This window comes from Pelmatolapia mariae, linkage group LG7 (assembly GCF_036321145.2).
Source record: "Pelmatolapia mariae isolate MD_Pm_ZW linkage group LG7, Pm_UMD_F_2, whole genome shotgun sequence".
Classification (NCBI taxonomy): domain Eukaryota; kingdom Metazoa; phylum Chordata; class Actinopteri; order Cichliformes; family Cichlidae; genus Pelmatolapia; species Pelmatolapia mariae.
The window spans coordinates 46,538,261-46,559,913 of NC_086233.1; the positions used below are offsets into that span (position 1 = coordinate 46,538,261).

The 21,653-nt window shown below is 39.1% G+C and overlaps 1 protein-coding gene across 1 annotated transcript; it reads left to right on the top strand.

Annotated features, from left to right (window-relative positions):
• The first annotated feature begins 416 nt into the window (after nucleotides 1-416).
• Nucleotides 417-19,682, top strand: parvb (parvin, beta). Its single transcript, XM_063479309.1, has 13 exons — nucleotides 417-700; nucleotides 6,915-7,004; nucleotides 7,420-7,490; nucleotides 7,627-7,729; nucleotides 9,605-9,745; nucleotides 10,254-10,369; nucleotides 10,576-10,634; nucleotides 10,797-10,816; nucleotides 15,290-15,351; nucleotides 15,455-15,523; nucleotides 15,715-15,816; nucleotides 15,902-15,974; nucleotides 18,221-19,682. Exons 1-13 carry the CDS (start codon nucleotides 586-588, stop codon nucleotides 18,295-18,297), a joined length of 1,098 nt encoding a protein of 365 aa, XP_063335379.1. The 5' UTR covers nucleotides 417-585; the 3' UTR covers nucleotides 18,298-19,682.
• The last annotated feature ends 1,971 nt before the right edge of the window (nucleotides 19,683-21,653 follow it).

Below are 21,653 nucleotides of genomic sequence, written 5' to 3' on the forward strand. Positions count from 1 at the left end.
ACCACAGGTGATCCATTTCCAGCTTCCAAAAATATATTTCACTTCTCTACATTCATTGGCTCTACTGTCATTACATTGTGTCTTACAGTTTAGCTGCAACTAAACAGTGGTACTTAATATTTTCATGAACAGTGATGTGTAAATCTAGAAAAAGTTTTAGGTTTCCAATTTCCACTCCTGTGTAATTATACGATCACCACAAAATGAATAATTCGTTATATTGAGATAGGTAAAAAGAGTAATTTATTGATTAACTCCAATGGCTTGGTATGGACGTTTTTTGGGGGAAGCTATCTGTTGTGCCCCCTTTAAACCCATGGGATGACGCACACGTTCCTTCCCAATCCGACCTGTGGGTGGCGCTGTTGGCGAACCGGCGAAGCAATGAAGGTTTTACTCACACGTGAACAGTGGTTTGTGTAGATGCCCACCAACCGCCGCTCCTGCTGTTGTTTGCCTGTCTGTTGTCACTGTGATTGGACCGTTTTCCTGTGCCTGAACGCAGCACAGGGAGGAGTGAGCCTTATTAACGGAGTACTGTGAGAGGGAGAGAGAGGGAGCTTAGGTACACAGAGACACACAAACATGTCCGGGGCTCCGACCGTGTCTACGAACCCTCAGACCGCAAAAATGAAAAAGGACGAGTCCTTTCTCGGGAAATTAGGAGGAACCCTGGTCCGGAAGAAAAAGTCCAAAGAAGGTGGGCCATTCGAAGTTTTGTTTTTCTTATTTTTGTTTTACATGATGCACGATCCCCATTTTTCTTTTTCCTGCTCGTGTTTCTGTCCATGGTGCTGCAGTCTGCGCTATGGAAATATTCTCCTGTGGGGCATCACTGGCAGCTGATTCACTGACCGTTCGCATGACTTCTAACAAGAGGTGTTCAGTGTTGCTTTAACCCGACTCGTGCTTCTTGTTCCCCTTGTTTATTGTAGCCAGTTGATAAATTCACTGATTTTAAGTTTAATTTATGTTATTGTAGTTCAGATACAGTTAAAGACGTATACACGAGTCAAGGAAACCGAATTCATTTGTGATGAAGAGTGACACAAAGCTTCACAGCAAGTCCACGGGCTTGGCACATGAGGCAAGTACATATAAATAGATCGCACACTAAGAGACCGGAATCCAAGTTTATGAAAATAAACATGAGTATCATTGCTATTCTAGCAGGACTAGTCACAATTATCAACTGTTTTGTGCTCTCCCGCAACAGTCCCTGAGGCAGCTGTGAAATTTAACGCCTGTGTGTGCATTAGAGTGTTTGTGCTTTCTATGCGTGCTCTCCAGCCATGTGTTTGTAATCTCCACTCAAGGGCGGTCGCCAGAAGGCACACGGAGGCATTTTAATGGGTTAGGAGTCCCATTTTAAAGGGTATTTAAGACCCTCAAACCACTTTAATTTGCTTAAATATGCATAAAATGAAGCACATGGTGTCACTGTAAATACCCAGAAAATAGTTCACAAAATAATTCACAGAAAATAGATTACGCGTTAGATCTTCAGTAAATTGTCTTATTTATTACTTGTCAAGACATTTGAATAAGCAAAAATTTCCAAAACTATGTAGATCTGTTGTCTTAAATCAAATTCATGCGATTTTAGATGGAACACGTTTGCATTTTTTATGTCTGGTTAGACACTTTCTGCGTCTTTCTTTATAACTCCCGTCCTAATAGTGGAGTAACTATTAGTTACAGTCTCAGTGTACTGTATTTTATTGCTTACTTTTCACAACAAATAAAACAGTAAGTTTTAAGGAGGTTAAAAAAGAAAAAAAGAAATGTGCTGATGACTACTGAGGGAGTTAATTAGATGATAACTGAGAGGTGGAGTCCTGTGAATTACAGTAATAGTCCTGCTGTTTGAACTTGAGCTTAAAGCTTCAGCACATTCTGCTTCAGTGAGCTAGATTTGCTGTCCGTCAGTATAACTTGCACAACCAAGCAAGCATTTCTCACAAGTAATTTATATATTACTTTGTTTTTGGTTTTCAGAGTCATACTGCTCAGATTTCATGGTTGTAAAGCATGGTTGTAAAAATTCCTGATTTTTAGCATCAATAGGAGATTGATAAAGAGTAAAGAGAAAGCTGCAAAGCAATGTGACAGTTAACTTATAAAAGCTCCAGAACCTCACATTAATTTCGCCAACACGCAGCTCTCATTGCTACATGTGATGACTAGTTCAGATGTGGACAGCCAATCCAATAAAGCCACAGAACCAGTGCCTGCAGTTCTTGCAGCTTGTGAGAGCGCAGTGCCCCTGTGTGGTCAGTGGGTATTAAAGCTCACATAAAACGCAGGTCTGTGCAAGGGAGGCAGTCATGGTGACGTTTGAAGGGAATATCAGTATATCAAAAGAAAGGCATGTGAAGTTTGTGTTGCTAATGGAGCGCAGCGTGTAACTGTGGCTTCTGTTACTTGCGGGTGTGACGCTTTATCTCCCTTAAAGAAAACGCCCAGCAGACTAGTTGTTGCTGGAAAAATGCTTCACTTCTGATGAATAACTAGCGATGGGAGTTTGCGCTCCTCAGCACCGCTTCCTCTTACTTACTCAATTAAAAGATGTTGCTTAAGGCGATGTGATGATTTATTTCTTTAATGCCCGTAATGCAACGTGTACTGATATGTAACTAAAAAAAATTGGGGAAAAAAACAGAGAGAGAGAGAGATGGTGCTTCTATAACACAATATAAAGTTGTTGTTGTTGTTTTTGTTTTGTTTTTTAATTTTGATGGGAGTGGTCTGTTCCAGGATCAGATTTAGGTGCATGAAAATGTGTATTTATATGTGTATCATTGAACTCATTGGCACACATATAAATACATTTATATGTGTAGCAACATGCTAAATGACTGTGTTTTTAGGGAAGTGCACTACATTTTATTTGCAGTAAGCTCCATGCGTTTTAGTTTTACAGTTCATGGTTTTAAAGATTTCCATTTGAGTTATCCCAATCAGGTAAAAAATGCATTGTAAGCCTCAACCTATCCTTAACCTCAAACAGGTCACTGTGGATGTGGTGTATTTAAGAGGTAAATAGTATGTTTTGCACCACCATCACCAAAGCACCAATTTAGGGAATGTTATTTTGGAATAATGGAAGTCCTTCCCTTCAAAAGAGTTTTGAGACTTGAAGAATCAATGCCAGGGTGTTGTATGTGGATAGTTAATATTGGTTCATATTCCTGCATTTCTGGAGCTGGTCTCACACAGAACAAGTGTGTCTTTTTTCCTTGATAAGCTGACAGGAAGTCTGCTTTTCACTGACAAGGCTACTTCCTTTTGTCAGCATAAGGCATGTTGTAATAATGATAGTTAAGTGAATAGGGAATGAGAAGACTGTCACATCCTTAACATTCAGGAGGGTGTTTGAGCTAAAGGCACAAAGCATACAAGTTGTTGTAGGATGGATGCTGACAACAGTAAGTGATCAGTGTTTCTTACCAATGTGTGTTTCAATTTTCTTTATTTCCTCTTTTTTTAATTTTTAAAAAGCACATTTTTTATAATGCATATTTATATATTTTTAAAGTGCAGCTTATACAAAACTGCTAAACACAGAATATATTTAGCATAATGTTGATTTGCTTTTAGAAATATCTTTTGCCCTTTATTGCACTCATTATATTTGCTATTTAAAAGTTTAGCTTCCACAAAATGTATTTTATGTTTCAAGCAGTTGTGCAAGTACTTGATCAGGGTGGCTCATTCCTGTAGATCCTGTTGCATAAAGACTTGAACGATACAACAAAAAAAAGTGTATTTATAAGTTTCTTAACAGGAGCTTTTGCAAAATGTCGTTCAACAGTGCACAGTTAGTACCAATATGGGGATTGTTAAAGTAATTCAAGCACTACAGTACTCATTGGAGAGTGCTGAAAATGTAATTTTCTTCTATAAAAATGGCTCGTTAATATTGTCTGATATGCTACATTCACTAAGAGTTGGCAGATGTATGCTTCTGCTAATATGTTGTTCCTGAAAAAATTATCCTGGATTAAATAGCTTTGGACTTCCTTTTACCTTTTGACCTTTTCTTTAATTAGAAAAAGAACACGCTAACATCCTTATAGCAGGAGAGAAAACTAACAGAACAGCTCAGGAGGAGCAAGAAGAGGTATATGCAAGTGTAGACAGAGTAAATACAAGTAAATAAAACGTGTAGTTTATTGAGCTAAATAGGTGAAATTGTCATCCTTAACATCCATAGAAAGAACCCACTGAAGCGAGCTCAGTGTGATCTCTTTGCTGCTGTTACTCACTGGTGCCTGTGCTGTTGTAAATAACCAGAGTTATATTTAAGGCCCAGTCTGTCCTCTCCATACTGCCGCATTATTTATATCTTTCCCCTGTGAGTCAGTAAAACGCCACCCCCCCCTCAGGGAGCTGTGGAGCCACACAAGTCGATTTCAGTCTGCTTTACGTTGTTATTTTTGATGCAGGCTGGTTATCCATATAACAGCTTTTTGTTTTCTTTTAATTTAAAGCAAAATAAATTTGACCATGTGCTTCTGCTGATTTGAGTGATCACTGTTCCCTGTTTGCGTGGCGGTTTGCAGTATAGCAGATTTTTTTCTCGAATACGTCCAGTGAAGCTAAATGTTAGATAAATGTTCTTGACTGCAGGCTTTGTTTGTATTGAATTAGTGTACTGTTAACAGACAGTCACTTCCTGATTGATAATCTCCTACATTACAACAGGCTCCGAATGAGCCTGAGAATGGAGCCCTGAAACCAGTGTACTAGTTCTTATGTTGTTGTGAAAAGATTAGACTGTAACTAGTAACCTTTAGTTACTGACCAGCAGACATAAAACATTTTAGAAAATGCTCTTTTAAGTGTTTGAACACTATGCTGCAGTTATAATACAGGTTGCAGGTTACAGTAAATTAGTGATTGTAATACCTCATCGGTCATCGGTTGTCTTTGTCTTCGTCCACGGTTTAATATCCCAGTGGTAGCCAGTGTGTCGGGATGATGTGGTGGGTTTAGGTCCACTGTGGTGTCTTTTTTTCTGTCCCACACACACACACACACACACACACACACACACACACACACACACACACACACACACGGACATTACGTTCAGCCTCTCCTGTAACTGGACCGCATAGGTGGGGTGGAGGGTTGTGACAGAAATACACGTGATGACGCCCCTGACACTCAGCTGCACCGACTGCAATTCACACACACACACACTCAGACTCTCACACACAAACACACACTTATATACACAAACGCTGCACACACATACACTCCTGATTTTTACCTTCCCTCACTGCCATTCGGACAAAATCTGTTGATTTCTTGATTTGTTGTGAGGACATGGCGGGCCTGCTGTGTGGGACCAAGAGGAAGCAACAAGGTAATGTGAATTTCATGCTGGAGTTTAGGGAAGTTGGATGTGGAAAAGGGGAACCAGAACCTGTTACCTTAGTGCAGTGTTGGTTTAAATGCAGCAGCGTGCTGTTTCGGTTGTTACAAGTATTTTTACTTTTCTGTATAGATCTGCTGCAGTAATTGAGTTATCTTTAATAATCTGACCATTTTAAACAGAGATTTTCTTTTTTTGGTGTGACTGTAAAGCACCAAAGCTGTACCCAAAAGCAGCAGCAATGGAGCCAGATGGATACGAAAGGAGGAAGTAGCACAATTATGATAAAATGCAGCAAAGCAGTTCTGTAATTACAAAGCAAACTGCTGATCTGCAGAGAGATTCAGCCTTTTAACCAGTTATCGGCTCTTATGAGAAGGCTGAATCAGATAATAAAGCTGCAAGGACCCTTCCTCCTGGGCTAATTGTGTTTATCCTCCCTTCACTCATGCTTTGAAGTTGTCATTTTGTTCAGATTGTAGCACGCTGCTGCACATTTTGTTTAATTTTATTCTCAATTTGAGAAATTTGTTCAATGCTTTTAATATGAAAACCTTAAAGGGCAGACAGTTTTTTTCTGTTCTCATGTTTTCCTCAGCCATCCTGAGCTGCTTTATAAACAGTTAGTCGGTGAGGTGACAGATTTGAGACCACTGATTGTGGTCCTGCCTTTTGCGGGGTTTAGAAAGTGAAATTGCAAGAAGATAAAAAGCAATGTGGCCATTAGGGCTAAAAAGCCTTTAAATCCCTGGAGAATCACAGTAGCCGGGAGTGAAAGCATCTTAGAAGAAATTGATTTTATTAAAAGCTAGACTCAAAGTGTGTGTTATTTATAAGTGTTGGAGTCCCAGCTTGTTTTAATTAGCTGGAGTGATCAATTTTCCCCAACCCAAATTAGAAAAAAAAAAAACCCGCAACAGCTTAATCTAAAATTAAGATGGATGCCAAAAGTGGGGGTTCTAGCTTTTTCCTAATGAATAAAAGTAAAAAGAGTAAAAATGAGAAAGTTACAGATGTGTGACACCTGTGCCACCAGCTCCAAGTCAAATCAATTTCAATATTTGAAACCAAGAAAATGTCCTGTGCGTGCAATTCTTTCAAAGCTTCTTACGAAATGACGAGGATAAGATTGAAGGAATAGTCTGTCTGTAAATTCATATATTGTTCTTTGATCAAATCTCAAACTGTCAAAAGAAAATCTAATGTTTAAAAGTGGTAAGTCAAAACTGTGTGGAAGTGAAACTATTGCCTAGACGACTGAACAGATCATTAGAGGGGCGGAGCACGCCCAGCAAATAGAGACCAAACTGGCACCACGCTTTCCCCATGAATTTTTGTGGTGATCCAGGATTACTGGGTTACTACTTACCAGTAACCCTGACAAGTCTTTGCTTTCTGCTCTCTCATTCACTCCTCCTTTTCTTTCTCTCCCAGAGTCTTTGCACGTCTCATTGTCTGTCGGTCTACCTTCTGTACTGTCTGTTTGCCAGAATGTTTTACAGGTTTTTTTGTGTTGTTCTTTTTCAATAAGTGAGTGATCTCCATGAGGAGGGAAAGAATGCCATCAATGCCCCCCTGCTTCCCTCAGGCACAGACATCCATCCAGAAGATACACTGCTGGGTATGTACATAATAACCACATGCAATCACCGCTAATAATATAATATATGACGTAACCTTTATTTGTGTTCATTTCTGACTTAATCTTACTTCAGTGCAAAAACAAAATACTGTTTTTGCTGCTGGGTGTCAGAGGTTACTGGGGTTACAGACCATAATATGAATATGTTGACACAGTTTGACAGTGAAGCAGCAGGAAATGAAAGTGGGTGGAGTGGAAACGCCTTTGTCTTCACTGTGAATCACTGTTGACAGGAGTGTGAGGGTGAACACTGTATATTCAATTTTTGTGGCTTTAAGTTTGTACTTGTGTGAGACATTATTATGCCTACAATTGAAAAGCTGTTAAAACATTTAAAGTTGGAAAGAAGAAAAATTATATATGCTAGTATAAACAATTATTTTGTTTTCCACAGAGGAAAATGCTGAGAGGATCATGTTGGACCCAACATCAAGGGAAAATCCTAAATTTAAAGATCTCTTAAAGGTAGATTTGGGTTAACCTTCTGTGCATAAGCATCTCTGCATTGATTCAGTGCGATCAGAACAATGACAAAATCATGCGAGAAGAACAAGAGTACAGAAACTGCTCAAAGTTCGATTGTATTCTGATGTGCATCCAGGTCCTGATCGACTGGATCAACAGTGAGTTGGAGGAAGAGAGGATCATAGTCAAGGACCTAGAGGAGGACTGTTATGATGGACAAGTACTCCAGAAGTTATTTGGTGAGAGTGATTCCTCTCAAAATCACTGATCATGATTTACAACATTTGCATTCTTAGAAAATATCAAATAAATGCGCTCTGTCAGCACTGTGTATTGAAAATGCAAAGTTTTACTCATAAACTTTCATCTAACATGAAACTTACAACAGCACAACATTAATCCTAGAACAAGCTGCACTAACACAAACAAAATATATCACAATGATGGATGGTGTAATTGGCTGGTTGTTGCAATCTGTTGCTTTAGTAAAGCTGTTAAACTATGCATTTTCAATAAACCAAACATTGGTTATATTCAAGAGTTTCCTATTGCATGATGATGTTTTCTTATTGAGCTGTACTTTATTGAAGTAGTACTGCAGTGGTATCTTCTAATAGTGACAGTATAAATTTGGGGCAACTGCTAATGTGATTTAGCGCTATATAAATAAAATTGAATTGAGTTTAAAAAAACAGCTGAATTAATACCCACTAAAGTTATATTATCCTGGTTGAGCATTGAGCATGAATGTTGTTCAGTTCAGTTCAATTTAATTTATACAGCGCCAACTCACAACAACAGTTGCCTTAAGGTGCTTTTTATTGCAATGTAAAGACTCTACAATAATACAGAGAAAAACAAAGGAAACCCCAATAGCCCGCTATGAGCAAGCATTTTGATGACAACGGCAAGGGAAAACTTCCTTTTAAGAGGAAGACAGCTCTGCCAGAAACAGGCTCAGGAGGGGCAGCCATCTCCTGCCACTGGTTGGAGGTGAGGGGAGGAAGACAGGACAAAGACACACTGTGGAAGACAGATTACTAACAACTGATGATTAAAGTGTAGTAACTATTGTGTAAAGATATAGTGGGTGAGAGAGGGGAAAAAAGATGAGTGAAGAAGAAACATTCAGTGCATCATGGGAAGTCCCCAGCAACCGTGGCCTAATTCAGTGTAACTAAGGGAGCATTCATCGTCACCTGATTCAGACCTAACTATAAGCTTTATCAAAAAGGAAAGTTTTAAAGCCTAATCTTAAAAGTAGAAAGGGTGTCTGTCTCCTGTATCCAAACTGGGAGCTGGTTCCACAAAAGAGGGGCCTGACGGCTGAAGGCTTTGCCTCCTATTCTACACTTAAATACTCTAGGAACTACAAGTACTCCTGCAGGCTAGGAACAAAGTCTTCTATTGGGGTGAAGTGATACCCTGTGGTCTTTAAGATAAGATGGGGTCTGATTATTTTTATGTTATTATTGTGTGATGAGAAGGATTATAAATTCAATTCAGGATTCTGCTTGTGAAAACATTTTTGTGAAAACTTTATTAACATTAACATCTCTAGATTTACACTATAGTAAAATACATGTTTAATATACTGTGTTAACAACATTAACATTCCTTTGTTGCCTGAAATGTGTCTTCTTTATTGTGCTGCAGTGTCTAGTAAGGTCTTAGGATCCCCCCTTGTGACTGGATTCTGTTATTACAGTATAAAACTGTTAAACACTAACAAATCAGCATTTCAACTAAATGTATAACAGTTACAATATCTATCTATCTATCTATAAGCAGTTCATACAAAATGCATATGTTCCTGAAGTGTTAAGAACAACAGTTAAAATGCACAGCAAGAAAATATTTTCTGTGAATTTTGATGTGTGATTTCTTGCATTTAGTTTTCACGCTCCTTTGTCACTTTTGGTCTTTGTGAAAATTTAGCCTCACAGAGTTATAGTCTGCATTTATAGATCCATATTGTTGTCTGCAAAGGATATTTCTGTCTATTTATTTCATTTTTTTTTAACTAGACCTAATCTGTTAGCTTCTAATTTTTCGATGCTTTCTTACTTTTCTCTATGTGGTAAAACACAACTTTTTTCCTGTTTTTGCGACAGAAAAGTTATCAGGCAGAAAGCTGAACGTGGCGGAGGTGACGCAGTCAGAAATTGGCCAGAAACAGAAGCTTCAGACGGTGTTAGAAGCTGTCAACGATGTGCTGAGGCCTCATGGCTGGACCGTTGAGTGGAGTGTAGACTGTGAGTTTTTGTGCTGACTTCAGTGATATGCTGCTTCCTCAATTATGTATTGCATAAATTACAGAACTCTTAAGGAACATAGAAAACATCTGACGCATTAGAGGTTGATATATTTGGAATTTTCATCATCTTTCATCAGATTCTCACTTCCTAACAAAAATCTTTCAACTGCATCCATCCTAAGATACGATAATCACCATGAGTCATCATCATCATTAGGATTTTATTCTCAGACTTTGAAAGGCTTCTGTCAGAGTCACAGAAGAGATTGTAAAATCTGAATAGTACTCCTCCTCACAAGTGACAATATGAGAGTCCATCAGCACTTTTAGTTTGTGTTGTTAACGATGACTTTACTACACCAGTTGTGCTTTATCCTTTGTCAGCTGCAGGTTTTTGGTGTTTCTTTTTGAAAAGTGGTGCTTTTTCAAAAGTTTTGAAAATTGTTCACATTTTTATGTGAACTCGCTCTTTGAAAGAGGGTTTAATCTTCACTTTATTTTTACAGCTATCCACTCAAAGAACCTGGTGGCTATCATCTATCTTTTGGTGGCTCTCGCTATGCACTTCCAGGCCCCAATCAGGCTGCCCGAGCACGTCTCCGTACAGGTGGTGGTGGTCAAGGTAAAGGCTCCCATCAGTTTCCCTACATCTGTGTCCCAAGACCAATCCAAAACATGATACAATGAGGCATGTGACAGCTGCTTCTATCTCTCTTCATCTTTCTGTCTTTTTTTTACTGTAATTGTTATCATAATGGTGTATCATCAAATGTATTTATTCTCTCGTGTAATAACGTAATCAGTAGAATTTATCACATGTCTGTGCAGAAACGAGAAGGCATCCTACAGACAGCTCTAATGACCAAGGAGCTGACGAGCACCACAGAGTAAGAGCTGATTCTTAGTAGTTATGCTTTTCTTCTTTTAAAGCCATAAAATGAAGTATTAACAGCATCTGATGCATTGCATCATAACTGGAGGCTAAAAAACGTGGTGCACAGAGAAAAAGAATTGTTGTTGATATTTTCTTCTCATTTTTTGTTTTTCAGAATGATGATGGGAAGATTTGGTGAGCTTCTGAACACATCTCTTTAACATTGTGGAAATACTGAACTTCATTTATTTATTTACTATTTTTGTTAAAACAATCATTATCTTGGGAAAATTTTCAACTATTTTTATAAATGAAATATTAATAGCTCAGTAAAGACTTAGCCTGGTGCTACAAACAAGTAAGTCTGGCTCCAGCCTTTACCTCAGGGGTGGGGAACTCCAGGCCTCAAGGGCTGGTGTCCTGCAGGTTTTAGATATCACCCTGGGTAAACACACCTGAATCAAATGACTAGTTCATTACCAGGCCCCTGGAGAACTTCAAGACATCATGGGCGTTTATCAATATGCGTACTTGTGCGTACTTGCGTTCTCGTGTACTCACGATACGTCATCAGTCGGAGACCAAGTACTGTTCCAATAGAGATTGAAAATGTGACGTCATTGAGGGGTAAAACCGCAAAGGATTGTGGGAACCCAAGGCAAGAGGTACTAGCGCACGCAGGCTTTCAATTGAAATAAGTTACACAGCGATAAAAAGAAACAAAAAATGGCAAGAAGCTGTTGCATTGTTAATTGCAATAGCCGGTCGCATGACAGTCTCGGGAAGCCGACGGGTAAAGAGATCGGTTGTTATCGGATTACGTCGTTAAGGAGAAATTGTTCAAGCCATGTTTCCGAAGTAAAAAGAGGCGACGGATGGCCTGGATTGCAGCCATTCAAAGACCAAATATAACGTCCAGAACACTCCAGCTCACAGGTTAGTCTGCTCCAAGCATTCCCACAAAGGTCAGTGTTTTGTAGGAGTTAATACGTCATTTTTCATATTTAATTAGTGACGTAGGTTACAAGCAAGTCTGGTGCTAAACAGAAATTGTCGCGCTATGCTCCTTTGTTTATTGTGCATAAATAGTGAATTGTCCTGACACAATATTGCGTTTATTACCACGGTACATTGACAAAAACATATACTTTTATTCACAGGGTAAAACAGTTGTTTTGTATCACTAATTGTCCAGTGCGATTACAGCATACAATATTATTGTCACTGCTACATTTCTGTGATGCGTACCTGAAGTCATTTCCACTACTAATTAATTACTGTTGAGCTCAAAGGTTATATTAATAAACGGTGAATGAGTGTGTATTTATGAGGACGATTTGTGAGACTGGTAAACTTATGATACGTATGATGGTCTTTCGTTCTACACGGTGCATTTCAAGGTCCTGCACCCATCTGTCAGTAAACTGTACCTGGGCTTGTTGCAGTGACCTGAAGTTAAACTTCATGAGTGTATGCACTCACTCCAAGAACCATATAATTATAAATATGATCGTGGTGAAAGTGGGCAGCACACTAACGTCTTTTGTCTACTCTGTGTGCTCGTAAGGGTCTGACCCTTTCACTCCTTTGATTTTTTTCCTCGTATCTTTTCTTTGCCTTTTCGTCGAGTCTGTCTTTGTACGGACCGCCGTTGTTCTCCTTCGTTTTGTACAATCCTTTTTTGTGTGGCAAAGAAAAACCAAGGAGGTATTGGAACCGGAGAATGAACGTTTTGCGGTGCTTCAAATGCTTGCATTTGATGCGGTACTTGGATTGTTTTGCCTTGGGTTACCGGCATGCAATGCGCGAAAGTCACGTGGTCTGTCAATCTCTATTCGAAGTACGCATCACGCCGAGAACGCGAAAAAGTCCCGGATGTGTTCTCGATCCGCCCGTTTTATCGAGCATGCATCGGTGTAGACTTGGGACAGCTAAATATCCCAGAATGCATTTCGTCCAAAACTCAACAGCGGACTCCCGGCACATCGTTTCCAACCCCCCCCCCCAAACCGCTCGCGGACTTCTCACTACTCAGGTTAAAGAAACTCCAGCAGCTGTCTATAGTATTGAGTGTCCACTAGAATAGAAATAAAAGCGTTCTAACATCTCACCTGCTTGTTTTTATTAAGGTATGTACACGTATGTACATGTACACTATTTTTATTAATAGAGGTTTCACTACTGAGGTTAACAATGATATATAAGTCACTTAGATCACTTCTAAATGTTAATGTTTGGTTTATTTCAGTGTTTTATTTGTTCCTGAGTAAACTGGTTTGTCTGTGATTAAAGTTAAGCTTCATAACATGTTACTTACAGTTAAATTAAGAGGGGACGGCAGTAAAAACTCCGGACCTGTGACATCATCACGTACGCTGGTGTTCCGACTGTACAAATCACGAGTCCGTGCTCGCGTACTTGAGAATTGAGAAACGGCCCACGAGTCCGTGCTCGCGTTCTCGGCGGGTACGTACTCCCGTGCGTTCTCGGCGGGTACGTACTCACCGAGAACGCGAGTACGTACTCGCGTACTTGGGCATTGATAAACGGCCGATGATGAGGTAATTTAGCCATTTAAATCAGCTGTGTTGGATCAAGGACACATCTAAAACCTGCAGGACACCGGCCCTTGAGGCCTGGAGTTCCCCCACCCCTGCTTCACCTAATGGAAATCATACTATGAGTAGGGTTGCCAACCGTCCCTTGAAAAACGGAATCGTTCTGTATTTAGAAACAAAAGTATTGAGCTGAAAAGGGACGCACTTTGTCAAATGGTTAAAAAAATAATTACACACACAATAAAAAGAGCTAAGAAATTCCCCACACTGGGAAGGGTGAACACAATCGGGTCGCCCAGCCCTGACCATGAGGCGTCCCTTATTTTTTTTTTTCAGGGAGTTTGACAAACCTATATATGAGAGTCATAAACAAGCACGTTTTAGTTTGCTTTCAAGGTCTTTCAAGGTTTTTCTTTGGACACTGGCTGCTGTTTCACTCATTTGTAGTCCAGACGTAACCAGTTTGAGGTCACTGTAGATCAGCAGGTAGAGCAGGTCCTCTACTAATTAGACGGTTAGTGGTTCGAGTCTGCATGCCAAATATCCTTAGGCAAAATACTAACCCCTCTCTGATGCATCCATCAGTGTGTTAGATGAAAAGCACCTAGACATAGAAAAAAGGTCTTGAGTGAATGAGGCATGTTGTATAGAGTTCTCAGATATAGTAACAAATGCTATATAGGAACCAGTCCTTTTACCAGTTTCAGAGGAATGTATTTGTTCTTTTTAGTGAATAAAAAAAAGTACGTTAGTTATTATTAGTTATTTAAGACAAACAGATGAATCATTCAAGTTTTTTTTTTAAAAAAGGCACCTAACTAAGGGATGAGCTAGTGGTGTGTCTACACATATCAGACAACTCAGCAAAGAAACTATTTTAAATTTTATCTTTAGGCAAATTTTTGCTAGCAGCCTGTTACATAAACACATAATACAAAATAATATTCTTGGACCAACAATGTGTTTCCAAAAGAGCCATTAATTGAAAACATGACATATCTGAAGTTTAAAAACAAAAACTGTTCAGAAACTGGAAATGAGGAAGACAAGAGGAGAAATGACAGGCCTAAAAATGATCTACAGGAGATAAACATGACTGAAAGTCATTTCCTTTAGAAATGGCAAAAATCCAGCAAAGACCTTAGCGATGCATCTGGACTTTCAGTTGATCCATCTGCTGTTCACTGAAGCCTTCTAAAATGGTCTGAAACAGTGGGGCGGCTGTCAAGGAGCCATTCTTCAAGAAGCGAAACAGAGATAAAAGGCTGAGGTATGCCAGATTACACAACTACTGGACTGAAAATCAGAGGATATGGGTCTTATGGAGTGATCATTTGAAATATCTAATTTTTGGTTCAGATCATCATCAGTATATGCGGAGGAAGTAAGGAGAGAGGTAAAACAGTGAGTGTCTACAGACATGTGACAGTGAAACATCAGATTTTGATTCACAATGCGGTAGCATTTGTAAAGTTTCTGATTGGCAACAGCTTCATTTTCCAGCATGACAGTGATCCCAAACACACTACCAGTGCAGTAAAAGCATAACTAGATAGTAAAAAAAAATAATCGATCACTATTACTCATGGATTGGCCTCCTCAGAGAAACACTGCAACACTCAACACAAGAACAGAACAAAAGGCAGTGAGTCAACATCCAAAGAAGAGCTTTGAACATCTTTCTAGAAACCTGCAGAACTATTGCTGAAGAATAGTTAAAGAAATGACAAGAAAGCTGCCTAAGAGAGTTCAGGCAGTGATGAAGCCTGTACATAGGGTTGGGATTATAGATCTGGGCTTAGAGCTTAGATTGTCACTGATGATGAGTTCGACCTTATGTTAATCACAGTAGAATAGGTCAAAACATGACAGTAATACGTTTTTAAAGTAAAAAATTAAACAAAGAAGACAGAAAACGACAGACAGGCAACAGACCTTTTGACACCATGTTCCAGTCAGATCTCCTGATCTAAACCAATCAGCTACGGTCTATACATTGAAGTGGGAGATTATAGCGGTATCAGTCTTCTTTTTGACATGGCTGACAATTCCTAAAATATCAAACCGTTTAAACACTTTTAACCGTGATGTTTTTTTCTCTTCGCCACAGAGAGAGATGCATTTGACACTTTGTTGGATCACGCGCCTGACAAGCTTAATGTGGTAAAAACGGTAAAAAAGGGATACCTTTCCTTCCTACAATAATAATGTCTACGACTTGCATGTGTTGGCAGTCATGTTGTAATACTTAATTATGATCTGAATCTGCTTCCAGTCACTCATCACCTTTGTGAACAAACACCTAAACAAGCTGAATCTGGAAGTTACTGAGCTGGAATCTCAGGTAAAAGATTTCTGTAGAACTTATGGCCCTTATTATCAAAGTCAAAGGACAATCTATGACTTTTTCATGCATGTTTTATCCTTGGTTCAGATTGTGATTTTCATATAGTCAAATATTTCTTTGAGCAGAATGTGCTTCTTTTTTATTTTAAAGAATGTGCAATATTCGTGTGTGTGTGTGTGTGTTTCCAGTTTGCTGATGGAGTTTACCTGATTTTACTGATGGGGCTGCTGGAAGACTATTTTGTCCCACTGTACAACTTCTTCCTCACGCCTGAGAGTTTTGAGCAGAAGGTGATTTTAGATTAAAAAGTCAAAATAGGATTTTTAGCAGGTGATGAAGGACGCTTTCAACAGCCAATTTTATTTCCTCTCTCAGGTCCACAATGTGGCATTTGCCTTTGAGCTGATGCAGGAAGGAGGCCTAAAGAAACCCAAAGCCAGACCAGAAGGTATTCTTTGTTGTATTACATAATTGCATAATTTACAGGAAGATTGCCTCATTGTTGATCTGCTACAGCAGCAGTCATTTTAAAAGTTGTCCAGTAGGTGGAAACCTTGTCTTACACTCTAAAACTGGATAGATGCTTCTGAGTTAGTTCAGCTCTAAGTTGCATTTTGTAGTCATATCCATAGCTTTTATTAGAGATTAAAGGAAATTAAAATGAATTGAATAAGACTTTATTGATTTATGACCAAAATATGACAAATGATTTCCTTAATTTGTCATATTTTGGTCTTTTCAAGTCATTAAGGTCTATAGATGAAAAAAAATCTGAATTTGGTTAAAAAATGTATTCATTATGTTATCTGATACAGCTGATTGATCACTTGAACAAAATTTAAGGTGAAGTCTTCCACTGAGCATTGCAGTGGTTCCTTCTTTCCATTGTGTTGCCATGCAGAATTCCTCTTCCTGTTGAATTTAAATTTGACCAATAGTATTTTTTTTTTTTTTTTGCTTGTTAATTTAGTTGCACAGCTTTTGCAGTCTTTGCAGCTGTAGCTGAAGACTTTCCCTTCAGTGATTAGTCAAGGTTTTTTAACTCCTGTTGTAAAGAAAAAAAATCAATGAACAAATTCATGAATTAATGAAATTAATGAATAGCTATAACAAGCCTGCATAGGCTTGTTGGATACTGCAAATTCACAAATGCTGCATATACACCATACTCCACTTCATTAGATACACCTGTTCTGCTGCTTGTTAACTCAAATTGCCAATGACATGGCAACAACTGAGTGCATTTAGAAATGTAGACAACCAAGACAACCTGCTGAAGTTCAAATCGAGGATCAGAGTGGGGGGAAAGGGTGATTTAAGTGACTTTGAACGTAGCATGGTTGTTGGTGCCAGACAGGCTCATCTGAGTATTTCAGAAACTCCTGATCCCCTGTGATTTTTCCACACAAACATCTCTAGGGTTTATGCAGAATGGTCTGGAAAAAAAAGAAAGTACATTGTTGATGCCAGAGGTCAGAGGAAAATCTCCAGACTGCTTCGAGGTGATAGGAAGGCAACTGATTTGGGCTAAACAGCATTAAAGCATCCATCTCACTTTTTATTAAAGGTTCGGGTTGCTGGTGGTTTATTGGTGTGTAGGGAATCGTTTCTTGGCACACTTTGGGACCCTTAGTACTAATTGATCCTTTAAATACCACAGCTTCCCTGAGTGTTGTTGTTGACCGTGTCTATCACGTTATGACCAATGTCTACCCTTCTTCTCCTGAGTGCCTCAAGCAGGATAACGCACCATGTCACAAAGCTCAGCTCATCTCAAAGTGACAATGAGTTCAATGAACTCAAATGACCTCCACAGTCTCGATCTGTGCACCTTTGCGATGTGGTGGAACAGGTGACTGACATCATGGATGTGTAGCTGCCAAAACCTGAAGCAGCTGTGTGATGCTATCATGTCAATATGGACCAATCTCTGATCTCTGATGAATGTTCTGGCACCATGTTGAATCTATGGCATGAATAATTAAGGCAGTTCTAAAGGCAAAAGGGGGTTCAGCACAGTGCTAGCAAGGTGTACCTAATGAAGTGACAGGTAAATGTAGATATTGAAAGACACAGTTGAACAAAAAAAACAACAACTTGATATCTGTGTTTAGAGGCATACATATAACACCCTTCATTCAAGCATTTACTGCCCTGTGCACAGCATGCAGTATAATTGCTCTGAATAGTGTAAAGGTTGTCGTGTCCACATCTGTGGGTTCATTGTAAACAACAGAGGAGGCCCCAAACAGGGAAAGCCAAATGTTCAGTTTCTGTTAAGGCAGGCTAGTTTGTTAAATTCTAATAACCAAATAAGCTCTTATGTAGAACACGTGATGCTTGCGGAGAGAACAGAAAGTCCTTTTGTGCCTTTGAATCTCTTTGTAAGAAGTAATACATCATCTAAGGATAATTTGCAAAGTTTTGGGAGATATTTTAAGCACCATTTAGTTTCCAAAATTACAAATAACCTTTTGAGGGAAACAGTCTAACAGCAATGATAGAACTGGCTCCTTTTCATGTTAAATATGATTTTATGGTAGCATAGCTATTTATTTTGTTCTTCAGTGTTCCAGCCATCCAATTTTTCTTATTAAGATAATTATCGAACATGCCAAGACAAGGCAATCGTTTTCTTCCCCAAACCAGTTCGGGGACACCAGACTTCAATAATCTCTGCTTTTTCTTTTCTAGATGTCGTCAACCTGAACCTGAAGTCCACCCTCAGAGTCCTTTACAATCTATTCACCAACTACAAAACCTCTGCATGAGCTTTTCCCGTCTTTAACGCCTGGCATTACTCTGAACACTGCCCTGTGCCTGCACTGATATTATACATTACAGTCTGGACACTGTAGGAGACCAACTGGGACTGAAAGTCATCATTATGTGGGACTTAAAAAGCCCCAGGGGGTCTAGCCAGAAAAAGGCTCTGAACGCTAGTATTTAATCTCCCCCAAATGTCAGTATTTATTTTTTCCCTCCTCGAATGTTAACTGCAACCCAGGAAGCTCTGCAACCTTTAGCCCTGCATTTGAATACGTAGCAATCACGGGGAAATGTTAAAACTGGAAAACGTTTGTGTGTCATACTGAACTCATTACGCTCCGTCGTAGATTATTATAAAAAATTATAAAATGCTGCAATAAATTATCAAGTGTCTCAGAATGCTTTTCATAAATATGAATGTAATCATTAGCTATTTTCTTTGAAAAGAATTTGATGACTATATCGGAAATTTTCGTGTCCATAAAAGCCAGAAAAATTACATATTTTCTGTTTAACCTTCACAAAAAAAACTGTTTTATGTGGAAAGTTTGGTCTGTGAGGTTTAGGAGAAAGGTTTCAAGTTGACAACAAATTGTCGTTTAAGGCTAAATATAGAACACTCCTATAATAAAATTCACCGAAACAGAGAAAATTACCTAAAAATGAAGAAAATACATCCATGGTGCCTTTGAATAACCTTTATATAATCCATTATCTGTTCTTATGTAAAGTACAAATAAAAATTTGTCATTAAACAATACAGCATACTGTAATTATATATAAATTATATTTTGTTTTGAATATTTGCAGTCTGTAGATGATAAAACTGTACAATTAAATAGCTCAAATTGTTTGAATCCAACAGGACCTTTCTTTGTGTGTCTGCCTGGTACTCCAGCTTCCACCCACACTCCAAAGACATGCATGGGGTTATCTTAATTGGTGATTCTAAATTGGGCATAGGTGTGAATGTGAGTGTGAACAGTTGTCTGTCTTTATGTGTTAGCCCTGGAACAGATTGGCAACCCATCCGGGGTGTTGGAGAGGCTCCTGCCCCTTGCAACTCTGAATTGAATATGGAATTAAGAAAATAGATTAATGAATAAATACATTTAAAAGCCACAAAAGGATGGCAGGAGGTGAAAGCAGCTGGTTTGTGGCCTGTCGTTTTAAAGCCTTGAGTTTGGCGTTCCAGCTGTTGCCATCTTGGCACCAGATGTGATGAGGGAGCCGTGGATGTGCCTGAGAGCCAGGAGACACTGAAACCTCTTCCACTTATCAGTTACAAGTAAGTGATACCGTAGCAAAGTTTTAACTAAGTACTGAATAATTTTGCCTTTGCTTTTGGATGATGTGTGTACTGTGTTATGCTGCTTCCAGTGTTTAAGTAATTTGAAAACATATTAAAGCCTATTCAAATTCTAAGAATTCAGTCAGAAGATCTGTGCAACTCTTCTTTATGCATGCAGTCAATTAGCTTAGCTTCACTCAGACTGGAAACAAGGAAACAGTTGAGAGCAGCATGTTGAATATCCTGAGGCAAGATGCTGAATCCCAAGTTGCCCCCAACCAATTCACTGGAATGAGAGAGTGTGAGTGTTAGGTTAAGGGTTCTTTGCTTCACATAGAAAAAACCTTGTCTTAATGTGTGTGTGTGTGTGTGTGTGTGTGTGTGTGTGTGTGTGTGTGTGTGTGTGTGTGTGTGTGTGTGTATATGTGTGTGTGAATGAGGCTTTTATTAAGAGACTGCTTCGAGTGCTCAAATAGAATAGAAAAGCACCATATAAGTATAAGTCCATTTACTAGTATTTGTTTAACAAAACTAGGCCTAAATCCAGAAACAGTGTGTGAAAAAGTAAGAACTAATCTTATGTCATTTTGGAGGAATTTTAGCCCACTCTTCTACTTCTTCTGCAAACTCTAAAATGCTGCTTCAGTTCATTGAGGTTTGCAGGCATTGCAGTTCTTTTAAGGTTTGATTCTTTTTTCAGCCATTCTGTTGCAGATTTGCTGCTCTTTTTGGTATCATTGTCCTGTTGCATCAACCACTTTAGGTCAAGCTTTGACTATCAGACAGATGGCCTTACCATTTGACTCTAGAATACTTTGGTACACAGAGGAGTTCATGGCTGGCTGCAAAACAGGCCCAAATCATCAACCCTCTACCACTGTGCTTAATAGTTGGTATGAGGTCTTTATACTGATATGCTTTTATTTCATCTCCACTTTGGTCTTATCTGTCCCAAAAAAATTGTACCAGATGGCTTGTGGTTTGTTTGAATGCAACTTTGCAAAGCTCTAGCATTTTTTTTTCTTTTGCAATTTCCCCGAGGCCTGTATGATCTGACCTTGTTGTGAATTTTCTGGGGCGCCCACTACTGGAAAAACTGGTAAGTGCTGTGAATGGTTTCTGCTTGTAAAGAATTTTTTTTATTGTACAATGATTGACTACAAATTGTTTGGAAATTGGCTTCTCTGTTTGATGGGCAGCAAGAGTTGCTTCTTTACGGTCACTGCTGATGTCTTTCCCCCCATGGCATTGTATTAACACATACCTGAATACTCCAAATCTACAAACTGCCAAAACCTCTTCTTTTGTGCTCACAGTTTTTCTTGTGCATTGATTGGCAGCACCTGGCTGCCTACTTACCTTCTTAATTTCTTTTGAAACAGTAGGGTGTACTTTTTCACACACTGCTTTTGCGTTTTGGCTTGTTTTTTTGCTACATAAATAATGATTAGGTAAGGTGTGGCATGTTATTGTTAATCCAAGGCTGCAATTAAACAATTTTAAGACCTGATGTAGAACAGATTAAATGGTAAAATGGTAAATGGCCTGCATTTGTATAGCGCTTTACTTAGTCCCTAAGGACCCCAAAGCGCTTCACACTACATTCAGTCATTCACACACACATTCACACACTGGTGATGGCAAGCTACGTTGTAGCCACAGCTGCCCTGGGGCGCACTGACAGAGGCGAGGCTGCCGGACACTGGCGCCACCGGGTCCTCTGACCACCACCAGTAGGCAAACATGGGGTTAGTATCTTGCCCAAGGATATTTGGCATGCAGCCTGGAGCAGCCTGGGATCGAACGAATGGCTGACCTGCTTTGCCACCTGAGCTACAGCCACCACAGATTATTAGCAAAAAGTCCTGATACATAAAATCTTAAAGTTGAAGAATGGCTTATTTTCTTTTTACTGTACATTATTAAATTGTCCATGTTATTCCTATACTATACTCTTTAATAGCTGAATTAATCATGTTTTCTCTGAACTATGCATAGTACGCATATTTTAAATCATATTTAAAAGTTCATGCTGTTGCTTCCTGCCTTGAGTGCAGTGTGTTCTTG

Coding starts and splice junctions, on each gene's coding strand:
- parvb (XM_063479309.1), top strand. CDS start 586: ATGTCCGGGGCTCCGACCGTGTCTACGAACCCTCAGACCGCAAAAATG. Junction 701..6,914: donor GAAGAAAAAGTCCAAAGAAG/GTGGGCCATTCG, acceptor TTTTTCAATAAG/TGAGTGATCTCCATGAGGAG. Junction 10,635..10,796: donor GAGCTGACGAGCACCACAGA/GTAAGAGCTGAT, acceptor TTTGTTTTTCAG/AATGATGATGGGAAGATTTG.